We start from the raw sequence: 22,679 nt of genomic DNA, 5'->3' as shown, positions 1-22,679 counted from the left end.
CCATGAGGTTCCTGGCTAGGACTTGGAAAACCACCCCAACCCTGATGTAACAATTTAGAGGTCCTTCAATTTTTCACACTGACTTAGGCTCACTTATCAAAATAGGAAGAAAAAAGATAAAGCTAAGTTTGAGGAAGGAAGACAGATGGCCATGAATAAATAGAAGATTACACCCCATCTCAAGTCAAAAAACCTACCAATCAGATTTGAGCCTCTATGTATTTTACAAAGAACTTTGGATTCTTACCATTTTGGGAGAGGGATAGCATGAGGAATAGGGGTATAGCTTAAACCTTCTGGTTCAGCTTCCTTAGAGTTAGTTTTGAATCTGGAACGGTCCTTCAAAATTCTCTACATTTCAAATCCACCAACTCTAAAGAATAAATGGTTGAACAAATCTCTTTTGACAAGCACGGAGTAGGAAATAATGAAGAGTGCCAATGCTGAGTATGCACATAAATTGCCGTCGTGCATTGACAATTTGATGATGATAATACATTGTTTAAAAGGAAGTTCAGATGTGAGTTGGAACCATGTCTGAAAAAGTTGTCAACAGGAGGTGAGTTGGGGTGGCAGTTGTTTCCATGTCCGTGTGGATCAGGTACAAATAGTGGTGAGATTAAAGAGGCTCCAAATAAAGAAATAGGCTCCTAAAGGGCCCCCCTCCGCTCACATTTTAATTCATTTGCAAAATAAATGAACATAAAAGTCAAAATCAAAGGCCCCAAGAGGTGAGCTAGATGGTTAGTTTGAGCTCCTGAGGACTGAGGGTGTTTGGACTAGCTTTGTGATGTTTCTGATCTATTGAATAATAAAACCCTTGGTTCAAACAGAGTCCTTTGCTGAAGCAGACATGGAGGCCTGGTGCCTTGCTCGGCTGGGCCCTCAGTCTCTTGACTACAACACAGGATCCTTCAACTCCAAGCAACAGAGTCTGACTTTGGCCAGTTACCAGATTGCTGGGAAAACTAACGAACTAAGTCTCAGGAAAGACTGGAATCAGGGAAGCTCCTGAGTTGTGGGCAGTCTCTTCAGGGATTGTTCCTGGAACCAGAGTTGGTATTCCTCAGCTCTGAATGCCTTTCTTGGGTCACAGGTCCATCCCTTGTTTGAGAAGGGTGGGAGAGGATGGCTAGCAGAAGAAGTGGGGAGCTGATCATAGGAAACTAAAACACGTGTCCAGTGCAGTCCTTTGTGGTCCCCTCCAACCGCAGGATTCTATGATTACTGTTATTATTATTGTTGCCACTTGCTCTCAGCACAAGCAAAAATTTGTATAACTATCTTCATGGTGGGCTTATTGCGGCGATCATTTTGCAATACATACAAACATTGGATCACTATGCTATATACCTGAAGCTAATATAATGTTGCATGTCAAATATATCTCAGTAAATAATGAAAAAAAGAATTTTTTTTTAAAAATTAAAAATCTGTACTAAGATACTGATTACAATGAACAAAATTTGGCCACTCTTTGCCCCTGCCACAGAAGAAAAGACAATTCCCACTTGCAACAGCAAACCAAAATGGCCCCCAGCGAGCTAGCCACAGGCTCTGTTCGAATTTCAAATTTTAACTTCAGGAAATAGCAGCACCAATACAGAAGTAAAAACAAAATTGGGGGTGGGGGGTGGGGGGTGGTTAATAACAATGTATTTTGTGATTACTTGTTTATTGAATCCATGTTGAGGGCTCAGATTTTTTTGGTCAGATTATGTGTGAATTTATGTAACTCTGGGTAAATTTCTTAATCTTCTGAAGCCTCAGTTTCCTGATATGTATAATGGGAGTCATTGGGCTTTTATTGGTTGTTTCATGGGAAATGCTTTTTACAGTGCCTTGCCATAATAAATGGTAGTTATTGCTTTTATCCTAAAAGGGAGTCTATCTCAAATATTAATCATGAATACTTACAGTCATATTTTAATGAGTTCACTTTCATAAATTCATTGAAGCTTAGAGACAGAATGAACAGACAGATTCTCGGATTCTTAACAACCAAGCCCAGGGGACTAACGAAGTGAATGGTGGTAATTCACTGAAGCCGCAGATTTGTGTTCCATGAACACGAAGACAGATCAGAGGGATGGTGCCCCGGTACATAGCTGGTATTTATATTTGACAGCAGTTGGGCAACATTGTAGAAAGAATAGTACAGATGCTCACTTCAAAGATTCACTCTGACTCTTCCTGAAACAGTTTCCTGCCTAGTGACTTCCTCATAATAGCATGGATCCCCTGTTTCTGTAGGATTGTGATGTAATCAAAGTCGGTACATCCTCTGTCCTTTGGCAAACTGGAGCAATTGCTCTGACTCTTTGCTTCATCATTGTGATGACTCAAGCACAGATGAGTTTCAGGCCAACAGTGTGGACTGGGAATTATGAAACACATGCTTCCGGAAGCAACTCCCTGAAGGATTTTAAAACAAAGAGGAACTGAAATCTGGGGAGAGAATTCCACTCACTTAGTTCATCAGAAGCACCTTATTAGGAACGGGGAAAGGAACTGCTTCTAATGCAGATTTACAAATTATCCTGGTGTGACCAGAGTTATGTCTGAGAGGGAAAGATTCCATTGACAGAACCCACTTCCTTCCTCTGGAGATGGGGAGCTGCACATGCCTGTGTTCAAAAACTCAATGCCAATTCTCCAGAATTCCCCCATCTTCTTATTTTTAAAACTGATGAATCCAAAGCATTTGTTTACCTTTTTATGGGTCACCATCCTGTGTGCTCTCAGAAGAAAAGGGTGATTCAGTTACTTTTAGACTCTACCTAGGGAGACACGTAAACACATGAAATATTAAGACTGAGCAGAAAGCAGGATGAAATGCACACTCATTTTTGTGGCTCCCAGGCCTGGTGGGTCTGGACAGCTTTGTGAACTCTGCTGCCCACTTGCCAAAACCCCTTGCTCAGCTGGAGGAGATTTCAATCAGCAAGCTTATCTCTGCTTAATGAAGCCATATCCAAATTTGTCACCAGGTCATGTTTGAAGGAACAGGCAATTTGTTGAAGTCATTTCGGATGCAGGAAATCCTGTGTTTACTAGCTAGGAAATACTACATAAAGATCTGGATTTTTTCCCCCTTGTAATGCTCTTTCCAATTGAAATTTAGCAACAGAGCCAGTGCTGATAAGAAGAACATTGGTCAGGAAATGACAATATGGTGATAGCCAATGGTACACAATAGGCCTTACCTCTTTGTTCCCAGCCTGATTCTCAAAATTGCTGGATAGAATCACTTCCTTCAGGGAGTCCCCATTCCTTCACAGGTCCATGTCTCTTAAGTGCTGAGGCCTTTAGAGAGGCAGTGCAATCTCCCTGTAAATGTCAAAAAGAATGTAGGAGGGTAATGCCTGGAAAATTCTGGACTCATCCGTAAAGATGCTGGGGGATCATGTATAAGTGGGACAGGAAGCTTCTCTAGGTCTTGGTTAATCTAACTAAATCAACTATATGAGCATGAAGTAGGCCCCCTTTGAAGTCACCGGCTTAAACAATAATATCTATACTGATGACTAAAGAGCTCCCTCCGGTCAAAGGATCAGAGGACTGCAAACAAGATTTGATGGACATTACACAACATGCTGAAGCTATGAAGTAATATATTTAAAGAAAAAAGGCGTCAATAGAAGAGCACCTAGAAGAAGGGTAAGCAGACAAAGAGTGTCATTAGAATGTGTCCAACACCGTCCAAGAGTCACCAGTCTTGGAGTATTCTTGTCCTGTTGGCCAGGCTAGAATGTGCAAGATTCTTCCTTCAATTCAACTTAGCTGTGAGATATTATTATCTGAAATTACAAGTTAACTGGGTGCCCTGTATTTTATCTGGGCAACCCTATTATAAATAGATCTTTGATGTAGTTTTGGCTAACTCTGATCCAATATTTTTGGGAAGATTTTCCTCTCAAATGATTATGATATTTTCTTTGCTTAAACCTTTATTGTTAAATTCTATTCTTTTTTGTATATGTGTGGCTCATGTCGGAGAATGTAACCGTAGATGCATGCATTCCAACCAGGGACAATTTTACTCCCCAGGGTTATAGCTGACAAGGTCTGGAGACATTTTTGGTTGTCATAACATGGGGAGGTGTGTTAATGGGTAGAGGACAGGAATGCTGCTTAACATCCTACAATGCACAGGACAGCCCTCAAAGAATTTTATCTTAGCATAGAACGTAACAGCTACTGTTGAGAAACACTACCGTAAACATTTGGAAAAAAGCTATGTATCATTTTAACCATATATTTGTTTAAAGTATATCTATTGATCAACTTCATCAGTTGCATTATTCACATCATCTCTCTTTGGATATTTGATTTATCAAAGAAAAAGAGTGATATATTAAAGCAATTCATTCAATTTAACAGACATTTTTTGAGATCTCCCAGTATATTAGATCTTGTTCCTGGTGCTGCAAATCTTCAGCGAACACAGCAAACTTCTCTGACTTTATGGAACTTCCATTCTAATGGGTAAGGTAGGATTAGGTGACATAATAAATGATACACAAAATACATAAGTATTATGAAAAAAATTGAGCAGAGAATAGAGATAGTGCTGGGAAGCATGTGGGTTGTAATTGTAACATGAGTGGCAAGGAAGTCATTACTGAGAAGGTTATGTTGGAAGAAAAGTGGGGAGGAGATGACAGAGAAAGCAATGTGACATCTAAGGGAAGAGTGGTTTAGGCAAAAGAAACAGAAATGCAATGGCTCTGCTGTAGGTTGCTGCTTGGTATGACCAAGGAAGAAGAGGAAGACAGTGTGGCTGGAGCAAAGGGAGGAAGAGAGAAAGTAGTGAGGATGAGGTCAGAGGGGTAGAGGTGCTGGCAAGTGTTCAGATCATTTAGGGTGTAGGAGGCCATTGTGAGAACTGTCGCATTGACTTCTAAGTGAGATAGAAAGCCTCTGGAGAGTTGAAGTAGAGTGATGTGATTTTACATACATTTTGAAAGCATCACTGTCTCTTGTGTTGAAAATAGACTTTGGAAGGCAGGGAGGTGGGGAAAAGGCTGAAACCAAGAGACCAGTTAGGAGACAGACCATTGCCATACTTCAGAAGAGAGAGGATGGTGCTGTGTCTGGGATGGTAACAGTGGAGATGGTGAGAACTGATTGATTTCATCAGGCACATGTATGCACGACTGGTGATGCAGAATGGTACAGCCCCTATGAGGGGAACTTAGCAATCTCGAACAAAAACTGCTGTGTGTCTATTCTTTAACCCAGAAATTCTACTTCTAGGATTTTATTTTCTTTATTTTTTAAAGATTCTATTTATTTATTCATGAGAGACACAGGGAGAGAGAGAAATGGGGCGGGGTGGAAGGAGAGAGGCAGAGAGGCAGAGACACAGGCAGAGGGAGAAGCAGGCTCCATGCAGGGAGCCCGACGTGGGGGACTCCAGGATCAGGCCCTGGGCCGAAGGCAGATGCCAAACCACTGAGCCACCCAGGCATCCCCTCCACTTCTAGGATTTTAGACAAGAAACATACCCTCAATAATAACAAATAAAATGCACAAAGTTATTCGCTACAATGTCACATGTAATTGGAAAATATTGGATGTTGGTTGAATAACCAATGTTACCTGCACATGATGGAGTAAAAAAAGAGTGAGATTGAAGATCTGTATGAATTCACACAGGGTCATTTCCAGCAGGTATTAAGTGTAAAAGACTCACTGTGAAAAAACACATGTAGCATGCTGTCTTTTGCGCAAAAAAGGAAAAATAAGCAAACACACATGTATGTGTTTATGATTTCAAAAGAAACAAAGGAAGGATGAACCAGAAAATACTAAAGTTGGATACCTACAAGGAACTGTGGGGATAGGGAGTGAGCAAAAGGATACAGGAGAGAGTGACACTTCTCGGCTTTCAAATTACATTAGGAACCTATATGTTCAAGAATTAATAAAAATTAAATTAGTAAGAATGAGGAGACAAAAACCTAAGTAACCCTGAAAGAAAATGGACACAAATGAATCAGAGTGCATGTCAAATGATTACTATAACCATACCAAAGGGAGAGGAAAAAAGAACCAGTCCGTGTAATTTATGAACAGTTTTTGGTTATACAACCTCAGTCTGGAACAGACTAGGATGTGGGGAGGGGAAGCAGAAGAGGGAAGTAGTACAACTTTTGCACTCTCTGGTAGGTTAGTTTTTGTAGTGTGATGTTAGAAGCAATTTTGAAACAAACACTGCATGTCTCTGGATGGGAGTCTCTGGTACCACCTATGCTGCATTCCAGTCAAGAATGTATAACCTCAAAATAACAAAAAGAAACAACAGATCAACACAATACAAGGAAAACAATAGTTTGAAAAAGGTGGAGGGGAGGGAGCTTGTATTCCTTGTCTTGTGGTGCCCTTTCATCTTCAAAGCCAGCAGTCATGTTACTCCAACCTCTGTCTCTGGTCTTCCTGCCTCCCTCTTATAAGGATGCTTGTGATTATACTGAGCCTGCCCTGGATGATCCAGGATAATCTATCTCAAAATCCTTACCTAATCACACCTGCCAAGTTCTCTTTGCCGTGTAAAGGAACATATGCACAGGCTGTGGGTATTAGGATATAGACAGTCTGCCTCCCAGAGGACTCCTGTTTAAAAATGTCAATATCCTAGCACACAAAGACCAGAGAGTAAGAGGCTGGAGAGATAGGACAACGAAAACCCCATCTGATCTTGGAGTAGATCCTCTTCCAGAGGGGAGAAATGCTATAAAGGATATTCGTTATCGTATCAACTGACAAAAGTGGGACTTGGGTGGTTAATTCGATGGAAGTATCAACATAAATTCATGAAGCTGGTAAATGTACTGAGGTTCTGTAAGAGCATATCCCTACTCTTCAGAAAGGCATACTGGAATAGTCGGGAATTAAGGACCATGATTTAAGCCACTTGCTCTCAAATGGTTCAGAAAACACTATGTGTACACCAACACCCAAAGAAAGAACAAGAGAAATGAGGAAACAAATGGGGCAAAACATTAACAAGAAGTGTATCTGAAACAAGGGCACAACGTATTCCTTGCACTATTTGAATTTTTGCAATTTTTTCTAAGTTTGAAATTATTTCCAAGTAAAAAGCTTTAAAAACAAAATCATCTATCCAACCTGTCACTTAGTCCCAAACTTCTGAGTTGACACGTTTGAATGTCTGTAAGGATGGGTGAACTCAGTATCTTAGGCGGTAGCTTGTCCACTGGCTGGTCAGTTCACTACAAAATGAATTCTTAGGGTCGCCTGGTGGCTCAGTCGGTTAAGCACCCGAGTCTTGATCACAGGTCAAATCTTGATCTCAGGGTTGTGGGTTCAAGCCCCGCACTGGGCTCCACGTTGGGCGTGGAGTCTACTTAAACAAACAAACATGAACTGAATCTGTTGGTGACTTTCCCCCATTGGCTGTAGCCCTGCCGTGTGGTGAAAAACAGACTAGGTCTTCTCCCTCTTCAAATATGAGGCCAGCTCTCCTATCTCCTCAGTAATGTGTTTTGCAGGCTTAGAGCTTCTTGTCAGTGGATACTTCTGAGTCAGTTTTTAAACCTCCTCACTGGGATACATTTTCTTTTGTCAGAGTTGCTCTTAAAAATGCAGCGTCTGTGAGAACACAGCACTCCAGCTGGGCCCATCCACTTAGTTTGATTTGTTTCTTCCTCCTCTTCCAACCACACTCATCCTAGGTTACCACAACCTCTGCAGGGAAAAGCCACGCTCATGATATACATTGATTTTATGACTAAATCAATGCACATGAGTGGTTTTGGTGCAGCCCCAGTGGGGCTCTGAGGATCAGTGTTACCACAGTTACCTGGTAAAACAAAAGGAAACCCTCAAGTGAGCATCTTTGCTGCTGCCATGGAATCCACTCTAAAGCAGTCGCCTTTGCACTTTTCCCTTCCCAACAGGGCAGAGGCTGGGCTTCTTGGCTGTGGCTGGTAAACTGTGCAATTGGGAGAGTTTAATTTTAATTAGCGAATTGGCTGCAGTGAATCCCTAGCACCCAGGGTCTCGGAGCCTCAGAGGTAGGACTAATGGACATGCTGCAGTGGAGGTTTTGGAATCTTCCCAAAAAGGTAGCTAGGAGAGTCACCTGGGGTTACAGCTCGCATCTGATGGCAAAGGACAAACTCTGGGACTGAGTTCCTAGGTTCTGGTGTTGCTCAGAAATCAGTGCAAGAGAACTTGGGAGTAGTCTTTGCGGGGAACACTCTAATGACTATAGGTAAGTTCAGGATTGATGATGCAGGCTCACCTTCGCCACATTCTTGGGGTGGGGAGGGGAGTCCGCAAGGAGGGTCACTTTTGCCACATTCTTTTGAGAGGTCAATGCTAATTGCCCTCCAAGCATCATTTCCCCAGATCAAGTGAGAGAATCTTTCCTAAGTGCATTAATCCTTTAGCAGGGACCCCACTCCTAGCAGTGCCTCTAGCAGATGTTAGAAGTCCAAGCTTTTAGAGTGAACTCACCAGCCATAAAAATGTCAGGTCACTAAGCAGCTGTTGCTTTTCAGGGTCAAATATCTCACATTCAAGGCAGTAGGAGAGCTCTGTTTTCTGCAAAAGGCATTTTAGGAGAATTCTTAATAATGAAGCCTTTATTATGGTGGAGGTTTAAGGGGAGAAAGACAGGGAGGGAAAAAGGACAGGCTCTTCTTGGGAGCCTTCCGATGACAGTCACCTTGCAGAAACCATCTTAAACTGGAAATCCTAAAGGCTTATAGTCTGAACTGCCTGAGCATGATCAGTTTACTAGTGATTTTCTGACCACCCCCATCTCCACTCCCCTGCTTCAAAAGTAGAGTTAAGGACTATAGGATGAATATAGTCCTTTGCATTCGAGTCATTTATAGAACGGATGGCAAGATCCTTTCCATCTAAAAGTCAATCAGGGGTTTTGGAGACAGGGCTGAAGTCTTAAAGGCTAGTGGACTGAATGGAGGCCCAAAGAAGTCTAAGAGGCTACAGTGTTGGGCTTTGTACACAGGATGATATACACGGATGTGGATGAAGTCAAAGGGCAGGATAAGTCATCAAAGGGAGTTTAGCTAAGGACGGGGTATGTAAAAGGGAGTAGGGCAATGTGACCTGATTTGGTAGGCAAGTGTCATGGTCATCCATACATGGGCTTTTCTCTTTTTAAGCAGCTGGTAGAGACACTTTCTTCCCTCCCCTGTGCCTGTCTTCCTGAGTCGTTGCTCAGCACCACAATCACCTCCTCTCTGGGCACCCCTTCTCATTCTAGGAGAGTCAGGGTGGTTCTCAAATCTGATGGGACTCAGGAAAGATCCTCTACACTGGAAGTGGAGGTAGGGGAATGGGGTGAGGACTCTAACAAGAGATGCTCACCGTCTCACGGGTGACTGCAGATTCCTTTGCCATAGTCATGTCCCCAGTGACCGTAATGGGTATAAATGAAATGGGAGAAGGTACCAAAGATCAATACAGAACTGTTTCTTCTTCCTTCCAGTAAGAGAATCTGTATGCACAGAAGCATAAAAAACAAATACTTTATGTAAATGACATGAGAAACTTATACCTGGGAACCTCTCTTTTTCCCATGGCAGGAGGTGAGGGGTGGGAAACATATCAAGGTTTGATAAAAATAAGGATCTCCTTTGTCAAAAACCCCTAGTGTGCAATCCTGTGTTCATGTTGTTTGACACCATGGAAACATCGTTGATTGCAGTAGACAAAAGCATGTCAGGGAAAAGACCAAAGGTTAGATCTGAGGTTTTCCCCCCAAGACCAGTGAAAAATAATTCTGATTGGTCTTTGCTATGGAAAATATGAAAATCCTTATAAACAGGAAACTGCTTCCTCTAAGGGTTCCAAACTTTCTCCTGGATAAAGAAGTGTAGATTTTTTAAGCCATCTCTTAATTGTAGACTCACCAGGTTTTTAGATTTCAGTAGAGTTCATATTAATAGGGGCACAGAGATATGGAGGCAAACCAATATATACACCAGTTTGAGGAAATGGGCACATAGCCCAACATAGTGATGGTCTATAAATGACTCGAATGCAAAAAAGCCTTAGAACCCTGACTTTAGTTACACATAGTCTAATGGTTCTTTAAGTTAGTGTTTTTGAAACTGAATGGTATCCAGCAGCGATTAAACCTTGGGAGTTTGTTTTTTTTTTAAGATTTTTATTTATCCATTCATGAGAGACACAGAGAAAGAGGCAGAGACACAGGCAGAGGGAGAAGCAGGCTCCGTGCAAGGAGCCCGATGTGGGACTCAATCCCGGAACCCCAGAATCACCCTCCCCCTGAGCCGAAGGCAAATGCTCAACCGGTGAGTCACCCAGGCGTCCCAACCTTGGGAGTTCTTATTTTAGATTTACTACTTGGTAGGAAACAGCTGACGTTGTTTAAAAAAAAAAAAAAAAAAGTCAGAAAACTCTTTCTGAACTTGATCTTTTGAATAACTGTGTCTAAACTGGTTTAATAAAGATTATCCTTTTGCCTCACATAAACCCATGTTACAGAAAAGGCACAAAGTCCTGGAGGGTTCAAATAGCTTCATCCCTTTAACAGAAGCATATGTTCCCTCAGCAATGATCTTTTAGGGGAAATGGAAGACATAAAGGGAAATATAATGATCTGAAAGTTTCATATTTTTTTCTACTTCTGTCAATACTCTGTGAGCAACTGAGGGTCTCGGTGGTCTTTGTACCTAGGTCCACACTCATGTACAAATTGGTAATTGTATGTTCAGTTTATGGGATGGGATAAGAAAGTTGTCTAACACACAGAAGGTTCTCTCTCATCTCAATGCCCAGTGTAAGACAAAAGTAGTAGTCTTTAGATGCCAAGCAGCTCCCACTGACTAGATGAAATAAAAGGTGACTGGCAATTTTAAGACCAACAGGAGTCCATTCCAAAGATCAGAAGTGTTTAGGTCCTCTATTAACCATGAGGACAATTTGTTTTCAGCTTGACTTCAAATTGGGTTGAAGATAGCCAGGCAGCCAGAGCACTATAGGGCCAAGAGAAAGCCCCAATTTTCATAGGATATAATACACATTCCTTGTTCTGTACAGGGGACACTTCTCATGCTGACCTACATCATACATTAATTTTTAAAAGGGAAATGCTTTAAAATGAAAGACTTTGATTCTAGAGACATTCTTTTCTATACCACCAGTTGAATAATTTTACCAGTAGCGCTACTGAGAAACTGTGTAACTCTCTGGAGTCATACAAAGAGGTTATAGAAATGTTACAAAAAGAGGTCGCATATATAGTAATCTGTGAATATACTGAACGCTACCATAGAAAACTCTATCCTTCTAGGTCCAGTATGTACAAGCTAAAAAATATGCATTTTTGACTTGGTAAACAATTTGCAATATCTAAATAGTGCAAAGTACAAAAAAGTTTGATAACGTTGTTTTAATAACTCATAGAAAGCATATACACCCAATGAATTCATCTCTTTATTGCATATTGCTTTTTTTAAAAAAGATGTACAATCTCATAACACATACAACTTTTTTTTCTTGGTACTATAACAACAGTCTTGCACCTAAAGACTAAGTGTTTCCAACTACTAAGCTAGTAAGATACAAGACATATAATTAAGTTTACAAATTATAATGCTTTCTTTTTGGCATTAATTTAAAAAAACAAACAAAAACTTTAAAATACACACCCAAGAGAGAAAAGTGGCTACTTACACCAGCACCAATCTAAAAAGTAGATTTTTTTTTTCAACAATGGCACATGGAATTACCTGCACAAAGCTTTTGGGGAAAAGAAACCAAAAATGGAAATGGTAAAGGCCTACCAGGATGGCCGTATCAAAATGAGAAGGATTACAAGGGCAAGAGGGACATGCTACACGAACTTGCTCCTTTATGTGACACTCCACCCACTTGTCCATTCCTTAAACTGTAAAACAAAGCCATTTTCAAAATACAGTTCCAAAACTGAGCCAGACCAAATTTCTCCTGCTATAAATAGAAAAAAAGATAGAGGCACTTTTGTTAAGGAATAGACACATCCATCAGCATCTCCCATTCCTCATCTCCAAGCCTTTTTGAGCCAAGTCTTTGCACCTTTAACTGGGTGTATTGGCAGACCTTGGTAACTAGGGGCTGGGGGCACAACCTCTGCTGGGAGTTTATGACCGTTTTATTTGCTAGAGTCATTTACTTCCATAAAATGGGTAGAAAGTCTCTAAGTTTGCAATGATGGGGGGGAAAATGTAAAACCACTGCTCTTGACAACTCTTAGAGCACTATTTCACAGCTTTAACATAGTGCAGAGACCTTGCCATCTGCACTAAGCATTACAGTTTATACAAATCATTTTTAAATAGCATGATTCCTATACAGCGCATATTGGTATTCTATTCACCCCTTTATCCCCACTAGAACATAAGCTCCGTGGGGGTAGGGACTTTGTCTTGCTTATCACTGTAGCCCTACTAAGCCTGGCACATAGTAGGTGTTTAATAAATATTTGTTAATTGACTGAAAAACTCAATTTAGTGAGTAAATAATGTTCTAGTGCAACAGGACAAACTACTCTCTCCACAGGAAACCCAACCACAACAGGATTGATAGAATAAAAAAAAAAAAAAGAGAGAGAGAATCTTAGCCCCCCTCCCCCACTACAAATAAATAAAGCAAAGCTAAAAAAAAAAAAAAGTAACAGTCCTCTTTATATATAATTTAAGGATATTAAGAGTTGGTAGGTTAATGGTAAGCATCTATATTTTATTTTCTAATGTTCATTGTTTTTATTCATTTCTCCCTGAGAGCTTTATCTTTTGGACTGAAATTTTACAGGTAGCTTTACTGACACACAATTTAAAATGACAACATATAAACAACAAACCACTTCAAACATACTTAGAGATAAATAGATCTTGGCATCTCTGTTGGTGTTGTTGACATTTCATGCATTCACTAAGTGTCCTTTAGTCCAGACCTATGCTGACAGAAAATGCAGCTTGTCTTACAAAACAGAAAGGGGGGGGGGAAGGCACCCCATAAAGAAATTTAAATAATTTTTATCCTTTCAGAGAATTCCTCCTTTTAGGTCTTAGTGGGAAATTTTATTTTTAAAATTTATATATCTATATTGTTAGAACAATAAGCACATTCTGAATCTTGTTCTTTAACAAGAGCATGAATTGCATTTAGATAAATAGTGTTCTTTTTTCAAAAGCAATGAAAAGAAATCTTCAAGAGTGCTTGGCAGAGAACTCGATGAAATTAGAGAAAAAAAAATTGATGCCCAAGTTCTAAATATATAAAAAAAAGTCTGACTGACATTCTACGTAATTCAGATTGTGTGCAAGATGTTCTCAATAAACATTTATAGACTGTACCCCTACACCAACGTCAGAAATTCCAAGCTGGTCCTACCAATTACTGATGCAATACACCAGCATCGCATTGTCAACTATCAAAAACCATTTTAAATCTATATTTTTCCAACACCAGTTTCACCAATGAAAATAATTTTAAATTATATCAAGCTTGGAAACCATAAAATATTTCTCAAGCCTTTTTTTTTTTTTTTTTTTTGCTTTTGTTTTTCTTTTTTAGTGTAGGGAATGTCTCTGTCATCTCTTTCAGGAGATAGTATTGTGCTTCTGAACAGCCGTGGTGTTCAGGGGAAGAAAGTGAGCCATATCCAATACAAATGCATACACAAAAGGTTTCTGAGCACATACATTAACATAGATTTTTTTTTTAACCATACATTTAGGTCTCTAGACAACACTCAGACTCCTATATACATTTTTTTTAATATATATGTACACATACATTTACATACACACATTCGCGCACTCACTCACAGATGGAGGAAGAAATTGCCACTGTTTGGATTGCAAGGCAGTGTAATGAAAAGTTCTAGTCACTTCAAAGGGCTGCTAATGAGCTTTCTAAAAAAGTATCCAAAGAAAATTAGAAATTAAGTTTTGTGACAGGTCTCTCTCGGCTGCTGTCCGTCATCTGGTTGGTAATACGCTTGCGGTTCCGTTTCAGTTTAGAAAGGTCTTTGTCAAACACTTCCCCTGAGCGTAGAGCTGAAACCAGGTCATCGAACTCTCCGCCTTCTTCACTATTCTCTTTTGCTTTCCTCATTTTACGTTCCTTTTCACGTTGTTCCTTGAGCTGCAAGTAGAAAGCAACCTCTTAGAGAATACTTAGAAAACAAAGTATTGTTTTGTTTTCAGGGGAGATGAAGTCCATGAGATATGACAATACTTCAGTCATAACTATCCACATGCACCCATGCCCGCTAATCCCCTCAGATGTCACAAGAGAGAGGGAACTGGGACTTGAGGTCTCATTGTAGAAGAAATGAATAATGAAGAAAGATGGCCACTACTTCGTGATTAGACACTCACCACCTAGAATCTAGGTAAACCTCATGATACTCTAGTTAAAATAAGAGCAATCGAAGCCATTCATATTGTTATAATGGAACCAGAAAGTTATCACTTAGCAGTCCCCAGATACTGGTTTCTTTGACGGTACAGAGAAACCAAAGCAAATGCTCGTCGGGCCATGTTCCTCTTATCAAAGGCTTAGCTTGTATCTCCTGTAGCTACCTGGAGCCTGCTACACATGAGTTAATATAATTAAAAGGCAAATTATACAGGTACATTATAGAAAATTTAGATAATTCATATAAACAGAAGGGTGAAAACCATCTCTAATTCTACTGTTAAGAGATAACCACTGTAAACCTGTCAGGGTATAGCCCAGCACTATCGTTTTCCTTATTAACACTTACCTTATTTTAAAAAAGGGTTTCACATATAAATAATTTTGTAAGCTTTCTTCCATTAATAAATATTCTTTGAAAATGTGACTTTTAAGGACTGCATAAATATCCCATTATGTAGCTATTATTATCATTTAAAGCTAACAACTGGTCAGTAAACATTTAGGTTGTTTCCATGTTGAGGTATTGCAAAGACTGCTATTCCCTTTGTGTAAATTTTTGATTATTTCTTTAGAATAATTTCTAAGAAATGAAACCTCATATCAGAGGATATAGATGTATTTTTTCAGGCTTTGGATCTATATTGCCAGATTACACTTATACCGATCTACACTCCCAGCAGCATTCTAGAGAGTAGATGCCCTTCTCCCTGCTGGCACACTGGAGTGCTGTCTACAAACCAAGGAGCTGCAGCGTTGGACTTTCTAGGAGGTGGAAATGGCCAATTTCACCATTTTCTTACCTGAGCTTCCATGCGAGCACGCCGTTCTTCCTCCTCCTTCTTCTTTCTCATGTTTTCATTCTCTTGTTTGGCTTCTGACACAGCTTGAAGAAACTGATCAAAAATGCCAAAGAACTCATCCGGCTGGATTTTGCCAGCCTCTTCTCCAAAGTGTTTCACCGCTTTAGTAAACTGGAAAAAAGTAGGTTTTAAGAAGTTCAGGATTTCAAGAGAATTCAGTGATCAAATAGAAATCTCTCTAGAAGTACTAAAGCTCAAATAGAGTCAGATATAACTTGCTGGATTTTAGTGAGCCTGTATTTATCTTTGGCTGCTTAACAGGCCTGTCAATCATTTCTAAGGTAAAAAATTTAATACTCCTCGACTTTTGAAACCATTTATTCTTTTCCACCTCATTTCAGCTTAACACCAATGATTACCTGCTCTGACTTTTTATTAACTAAACAGTAGTAAAAACAAGAAAGCAAAATATCATAGGGCAGAGCACTCAAGACATAAAACTAATAGCAAACTCGGCAGGGGTAGGGAAACTTGTACTTTTAACTTTTCTTTGAAGTAGTTTAATATCATTTATTAGTGCCATATGGTTAATATCAAAAGCAAATGGGATCCAGTGCTTCTTAGCTGCTTTTCCTAATCCTAAGTAATGCTAGTATTGTGATATTTCCTGGGTCTCAGTTAGAAAACAGTCACGGACTACAGAATCATTAATGCAACCCCAAATTTATGACTGAGAATATGATTTTATTCCAGATCCTTTGTTAGAGAGAACTCCTTTCAAAACAGCTAAAATGTAAAATATTAAGGGATAATTTAAAAAAAATTAATACAAATATATGTATATAGTAACAAAATAGTATTTCCAATCTCCAGTTTTTTTTTCCCTTTGGACCAGTGAATGTGCCATTTAATATTTTAATTATTTAAAATGAAGTATAATTAACATACTGTGTTCTATTAGTTTCAGGCATACAACATAATGATTCAACAACTCTGTTCAGTACTCGGTGCTCACCAGGAAAAGTGCAGTCTCCACCAGTCACTAAATGTTATTACAATATTCTTGACTATACTCCTTATGCTGTATTATTCTAGTTTTAGTTCTCTTGGTAGTTATCTTCATTACTCAAGATCGCATACTTTTAAGGGGTCTTAGCGGTATCATGACTATCTAAATAATGTTCAATACCAGTCATAGTGTTTGTTAGAATTTTTTTTACTCTTTAAGAATCTAATGCTATTACTTCCAAGCTACTAAGGAAGGTGCTTCCAGCTTCAGAGTCAAATAAATTCTCATTCCTATGTCTAATCAACTATTTAACATTTTCCAGATCTTTAATTTTCTTATTTAAACTATGAAGTGTTTATGCAGTGCCCCCAACCCAAGACTTTCTAATTGCTTTTATTTTTCTTGCATTACTTGCCTTTATTATATTTTTTCTGATATTTCAGTAATACGAACTCCCTATAGGAAATGTTTTCAGTGTTTATTTTTTCCCCTAGTTTTACTGAAATTTAATTGACATATAGCACTGTATATAATTAAGGTATGCAGCATACTCTCTTGACTTCAATATATCATGAAATGATTACCACAAGAAGTTTAGTTAATATCCATCACCTCATACAGATACATACAAAAGGGTCTACTCTCCTAATAACTTTCAAACACAGCATGCAGCAGTGTTAACTACAATCATCACATTGTATATTACAACCCCTATACTTACCTATCATATAACTGGAAGTATGTACCTTTTGACCACCTTCCTCCAATTCCCCCTCAATATTTATTAGGAAATAAAACAATTACTAAGTCATAAATGTGTATGACATATTGTTATTTCATATCTTTAAGTTTATAAGAAAAGTGTTCTTTTGCCATTTCCTTCTTCACTGAGTTGTTCTCAATATTTTACTTATTTGGAAATATTCTATTAGAAATCAGAGTTCTTTAGGGAAAAATACATTTTTCACATGCCACACACAAAGATCTAGCTTGCCTTCATGGCTTTATAAGCTAATTTCTAAAAGTTCTGGTATGAACAAAATGGCATTAGACGTCCTACAACTGAGTTTCTAAACATTCAAGTTCATGCACTTCAAGTCATCATGAATGATCTTTTTATCTAGGAATTCCAGTGATGATGAAGTCATGTATATTTTAGTCTTAGAAATATGAAGAAAACTAGTTCCAGACTAAAGTTCCCACACTAAAATCTTAAAAAAATAGTAGGTGGTGCATAATCATGTGTTTTTACATAAAAAATTAACTGTATGGTTGATTCTTATAAAAATGTTTGAGCCCTCAAGGAAGTAGATTCTATATTGCCTGGTTTGGCTGGGGGAGGGGAGTGCTTTCCTTTACAGATCTGTATCATCCAGAGTAGGAGGGATGCATAAGACATGAGTGGGGTCTCTCACAGCAGAGGTTGGGGACATCAATCACGGGATAGCAGAAACTGGACTTTTAACAGCAGTCATCTGAACATGTATCATCTTTCCATTTATTTAATAATGTTGGAGGTGGGGTTTACTGTTGAGACTAGCTAATGTATCCTAATACCATCTTCTTCTGAACTTTCGGCAGTTGTGTATGTACACTATAAATAATCATCTATATCTATTACTAAACAGAGGACTACAGGGAAATGACATCCATCACTAAGCTTCAAAGATCAAGTTAAAGCAAAAGACTACTGTGGCAACTGAGAGATGAGCAGTGTGGAAGAACTCGACAGGACGCGTGGAGTAGATGCTTAAGATCACTTGTTAACAATGAGAAGGAGGAGGGTGAGAGAAAAATGAGAGAATGTGTACATGTCTATGTATATAGATGTGTAGTTTTGGAAGAGGAAATAGCGAGAGGGGGAGGAGTTAAGGTCCTAGTTATTAGCCAATGAAAATATTTCCTTTAGAGAAAAACAAAATTTTGAAATAGAAAAAAGTCATAAAAGGTACTGTATTATTAAAACATATGCTTCTTGTTATGAGGCTGTGAATTAAACTGTATCTCCTTTAATAAGTTCTGCTGGAGATTTTAAGAGGGAATATCCTGCCCTAAGTCTCTATCTCAGGAGAGCATATAACATACAGGTAACTGAGACATGTGACCTTGGTCATATCTCATCTCACATTCTGTCCTGCCTCTGGTTTTCATGATCTACTCTTTTCTGGTTCCCAGAGATAAATACTTTAATCCAGTATCAATCAAGAGAAAATCAGAAAATATTTACTGGTTTTACACCATTTAGATACTCTGAGGTCTTGCTAACCTAAAGGCAACACAGGCCAGTTAGACAAAAAGAATGTGCTTCAATTGATCACAGTCCTAGTTATGAAAATGTAGAGTATCTGCAAGTATTAGCCCTGTTAAATAACAGTAAGTATGCATCAGCAAACTTACCAGGTCTTTAGCTTCTGCTAGGAGGTCTTCAACATCAGAGAAACTGAAGCTGGCTACTGTAATGAACTGGCTGACAACAGACACAAACTTATCTCCGGGCTGTGGGGGCTGAGACTTCTGATATTCCAGCTCCTTAAACACAGGAAGTAGATAGTGTGAAGGCAGGTTTCAAACGCTGATACATCATGTCTACTTTTCCATATTCCTCAAATTTAATAAGTAAGAATGGCAAGTACATCAAACCTACTCTGAACACTTTGCGATACCCTAGGTCCCACAGACCTTCTGTCTACCACGTCAGAGCCATGCATGCCCCTGTGCGTGCGCACCCATATTTGCAAACAGCAATTTAGTCAATCATCTGAGTACTTCATCAATGTGATTTCTTATACTGGCTTCAGGACGTAAGTAGATTAGCATTTGTAGAAAATAAATAGAAGTTAAATAAGGAGAGCAAATTGGATTCAAAAGACGTGTGACTAAAAGCAAGACAAGTCAATTGTCGGTATTCTGTGCTCAGAATTCTGGTTCCTTGCTTTTTCTTTCTTTCCCTCTGGCCAAGTCTTCTGACTTTCTACACGAGGACATCTGGGTCAGTGGAATTTCAACAGTGTTTGGCACCATAATCGTCTACCATTTTTCTTCCTGTCTATACCATTTTGTTTTTGTGAACAGGTTACCTACCCGTAAGAGTATTAGTCAGTGTCTTATTAAATTATCCATATACTTCATTACCAGGGTGATGAACACACAAATTATTCAAATCTAATTTTAGTAATTAATTTCAACCATTGCCAGATGCACTTTCTTAATCCTTTGTGTGTGAGGGATCATTATCTTCATTGTATAGACACATAAATTGACGCTTAGAGGGATGAAATTCTTAGCTCGAAGTCAAGTAGCTGATATGTGATAGAGCTAGATTTTGAACTCAGGTCTGTCTGACTCCACAGTCTCAGCAATAACCGTGCTGGGCACCAACTGACTCAATCTAGATCTATTTTCTTCTGTAACTGTTTTGGCGGAGGTACTACGAGTAGGAGTAGACAAGTCACAGGCTATGGGTTCTGATTCAGTTCTACCACTGATTTGGTTCTTATCCATGACAAGTGGCTTGGGCCTCAGTTTCTTCACTTGTAAAAAGCAGGCAATATCCACATCACCATGAGAATCAATGAAATAACAGATTGGAAAGTTATAAAATATGGAACTTGCTCTGATTGGAATAAATTACCACAATTCTACTACTTTGGCCTTGAAAGTGAGCATGTATGGATGTGAGGTATAGAGATATACAAACAATTTTAAAGTATTTCATTAGTGTATAATTTCCTTTCAGACTGAATTTAGAAATCCATCTTTGATATCTTCAAACAATATAATCAATTCGTGTAAAGCATAATTAGGATACATGAATATTTAGACAGGCCAACGTCTACCTCTCAATATTTCCTTCTAGTGCTACAACTTGACATGTATGCTGCCAGGGGGAGGAGGAGGTTTCTGTAGCCCCTTTCCTATGAAAAGTGTTTTACAGTTGTATGTGACTCAAGTGCTGAAGTGATCTCAGCAAAACTACTTTTAACAAACCCAAAACTTCCTCCAAACTTCCTTTCCACCAGGGCCCCTCCCCATGCCTTGCTCTGAACTAGCTTAGATGCAAAGGTCAGAGCATCCATTATTAGGCTTTAGGGCTGTCATAACTGTCACACTAGTCTCGAGAAAACCTTCTACTGGGAGGAAATGGGACCAAGTGAAGGCTATAAGATGAACCTCATCCCAAACTGCCCTTAACCAGTTTGACTTCTGAAACCTGAGAAGGACCACCCTACTTGCTCACCAATGTTTAGGCCCACTGGGGTTGGTGGAACAAGATTTCATTCAGTTCATTTCCTTTACTTTTGAAAGATTATTCCCCACCCCCCAAAAAGGGGGGGAAAAAGCCTTACATGCTCCCTAATTTGTTAAAAACAAACAGAAAACGATCAGACATGGTGACTTTAACTTTTGTTAATTATGTCTTTAATGAAGTCAACCGCTCTCTACGGTACAGTTGTAAAACTGTAAATTTTGTAATATTAATAGTAATATTAAAAAAAGAAAAGAAGGAGGGTCCTCATGTTATTATTACCAATAAGTAATTTGAAAGGTACTTAAGAGAGGGGCACCCTTCCAAGCTGCCTGCAGAGCAGTCTCCTTTGTCAATGGCAGACTGGAGTGAGGACCACTCTCCTGAACAGGTTTCTCATCCTGACCTGCCTCCTTGCCCAAGGCAGCACTGCATGGTACCCATGTGGCACTCCACTGCCGCAGTCATGTTTAAGCACATTGACTCCTCTGCCTCCAGCAGTGTGGCCTGCTTTCCTTCCATGGAGGCCTAGCACATGGTGTTCTGCATACCAGGGACAACTTCTGCTCCTATGTACCTAAGTTCACTCCACCCTCCTTCTAAGCCACAGCTCAAAGTTCATTTCAGTGAGAAGAGAAGCTTCCTCTAATAAATGCCCATCATTCCATAAGATTTGGACTAACCTAAATCCACTCTTCTTCCTTAAGGCACTTTTGTAATCACTGTGCTTATCTGGATGTGGCCAGGCTGAGTAAATGTGAACGTTTGCTGGACCGGCTGCTCTTGGCTATTGCAATACCTGGAGGGCAAGGATTCTGAATCGTCATGACCTCTCGCCTTGAGAATGGACTGTGTATCCAAGGGTTTGTTCAATAAATACTCCCTAAAGGACCAACTCTGAGACAACAGAGGTATTCCACTGCTCTATTAAGAAAGAACATTACTTATTACTTATTAATTGAACATGGACACTGAGCGGATCCTTGAAGATTATCTTGCCCAAACCACTTTAATGAGTCCTACCTTACAGGTAGGAAATTGGTGCAACCCTAGGTCTAGCTTCCCAGTTCCTGCTCCTGGGATACCCCCATGACATTGGCAGCTGAGTCACCAGAGTGACACAACCTGCCTTTACTTCTTTACTGCTGTTTTCCTACTTATTTATTTTTTTTAATCAATAAATGTTTTTCTCTGGGCATATCACCTTGTTGGACATCATCAGCACCTAGAGGTAGTGAAGAGACTGGGAATTAGAAGAAGAAATGCATACTCACCATCTCTACTGCTTTTAGGCCACTTCTCAAGGTACTTATTTCTTTGTCCAGCTCAGTCATGCTGTTGTAAACAGCAATATTTTAGTATCCAACGTGTGACTTACATGTATTAGACAGATGATGGTTTACATATCTCATGCTTGGAAGTCCCACACTAGTTTATTTTAAATGCTTAAAACTCCCTTTATTGCTCAGATCTCACAGAATAACAAATTTTTAAACTTATGGAATTTAGATATGGAATTATGGCTTTTGTTTCCCACAAATAGCAGGTATATTTTATAGATTAAAATCTCACTTAAGCAAATTATTATATGTGGAAATAAGCTTTTTGCCATTATGTGGCTCCCTTCGAACAAGTAAAAAAAACTGTCTTATCCACAATCATGCTCATATTGTACTCTTTGTAATCAGTACATTTGCTTTTCTTCTTTTGCTTTTTTTAAAGATTTATTTATTTATTTATTTATTTATTTATTTGAGAGAGAGAGAGAGAGAGAGAGAGAGAGAGAGAGAGAGAGGTGGAGACACAGGCAGAGGGAGAAGCAGGCTCCACGCTGGGAACCCGACGCGGGACTTGATTCCAGGACTCCAGGATCGCGCCCTGGGCCAAAGGCAGGCGCTAAACTGCTGAGCCACCCAGGGATCCCCAGTACATTGCTTTTCACCAAAGCTCTGGTCATATGAACATTACAAGGTGATGGCTTAGATTTCTTTTTTTTTTTAATAATTTTTTTTTAAGATTTTATTTATTTATTTGAGAGAGCATAAGAGAGAGAGAGCAGAGGGAGTGGGAGAAGTAGGCTTCCGTCCAAGCAGGGAGCCCAATGCAGGGCTTGATCTCAGGATCCTGGGATTATGACCTGAGCTGAAGACTGAAGCAACCCGGGCACCCCTAAAAGGATGCCTAAAAATAC

At 39.3% G+C, this 22,679-nt stretch overlaps 1 protein-coding gene and 2 long non-coding RNA genes across 9 annotated transcripts in view; 1 reads left to right on the top strand and 2 right to left on the bottom strand.

The window, feature by feature from the left end:
* Positions 1-2,088: 2,088 nt before the first annotated feature.
* Positions 2,089-3,487, bottom strand: LOC112657684 (uncharacterized). Its single transcript, XR_003135222.3, has 3 exons — positions 3,207-3,487; positions 2,713-2,780; positions 2,089-2,415 (listed from the first exon to the last, which is right to left on the bottom strand). It is a non-coding gene; the product is annotated as an uncharacterized LOC112657684 (long non-coding RNA).
* LOC112657683 (uncharacterized) lies at positions 2,337-21,768 on the top strand. Of its 2 annotated transcripts, XR_007412698.1 has the most exons (4): positions 2,337-3,660; positions 14,217-14,404; positions 17,871-18,026; positions 21,196-21,768. It is a non-coding gene; the product is annotated as an uncharacterized LOC112657683 (long non-coding RNA). The 2 variants fall into 2 exon arrangements; XR_003135221.3 differs by lacking the exon at positions 14,217-14,404 and having other exon boundaries at positions 2,345-3,660.
* Positions 11,439-22,679, bottom strand: part of DAAM1 (dishevelled associated activator of morphogenesis 1) — a 167,058-nt gene continuing 155,817 nt past the window's right edge. For all 6 annotated transcript variants that reach the window (XM_025443738.3, XM_025443737.3, XM_049113628.1 and 3 more), the window contains 4 exons: positions 21,763-21,823; positions 18,640-18,771; positions 15,234-15,404; positions 11,439-14,154 (listed from right to left, as the gene is read on the bottom strand). In XM_025443738.3, coding sequence (XP_025299523.1) covers positions 13,945-14,154; positions 15,234-15,404; positions 18,640-18,771; positions 21,763-21,823 — 574 coding nt within the window. In that variant the 3' untranslated portion in view covers positions 11,439-13,944. The remainder of the gene's footprint in view (positions 14,155-15,233; positions 15,405-18,639; positions 18,772-21,762; positions 21,824-22,679) is intronic.

The sequence above is a fragment of the Canis lupus genome, chromosome 8 (genome assembly GCF_003254725.2).
Source record: "Canis lupus dingo isolate Sandy chromosome 8, ASM325472v2, whole genome shotgun sequence".
Taxonomy (NCBI): Eukaryota; Metazoa; Chordata; class Mammalia; order Carnivora; family Canidae; genus Canis; species Canis lupus.
Note: the sequence above shows the minus strand (reverse complement) of the source record. Positions and strands in the feature narration are given on the sequence as shown.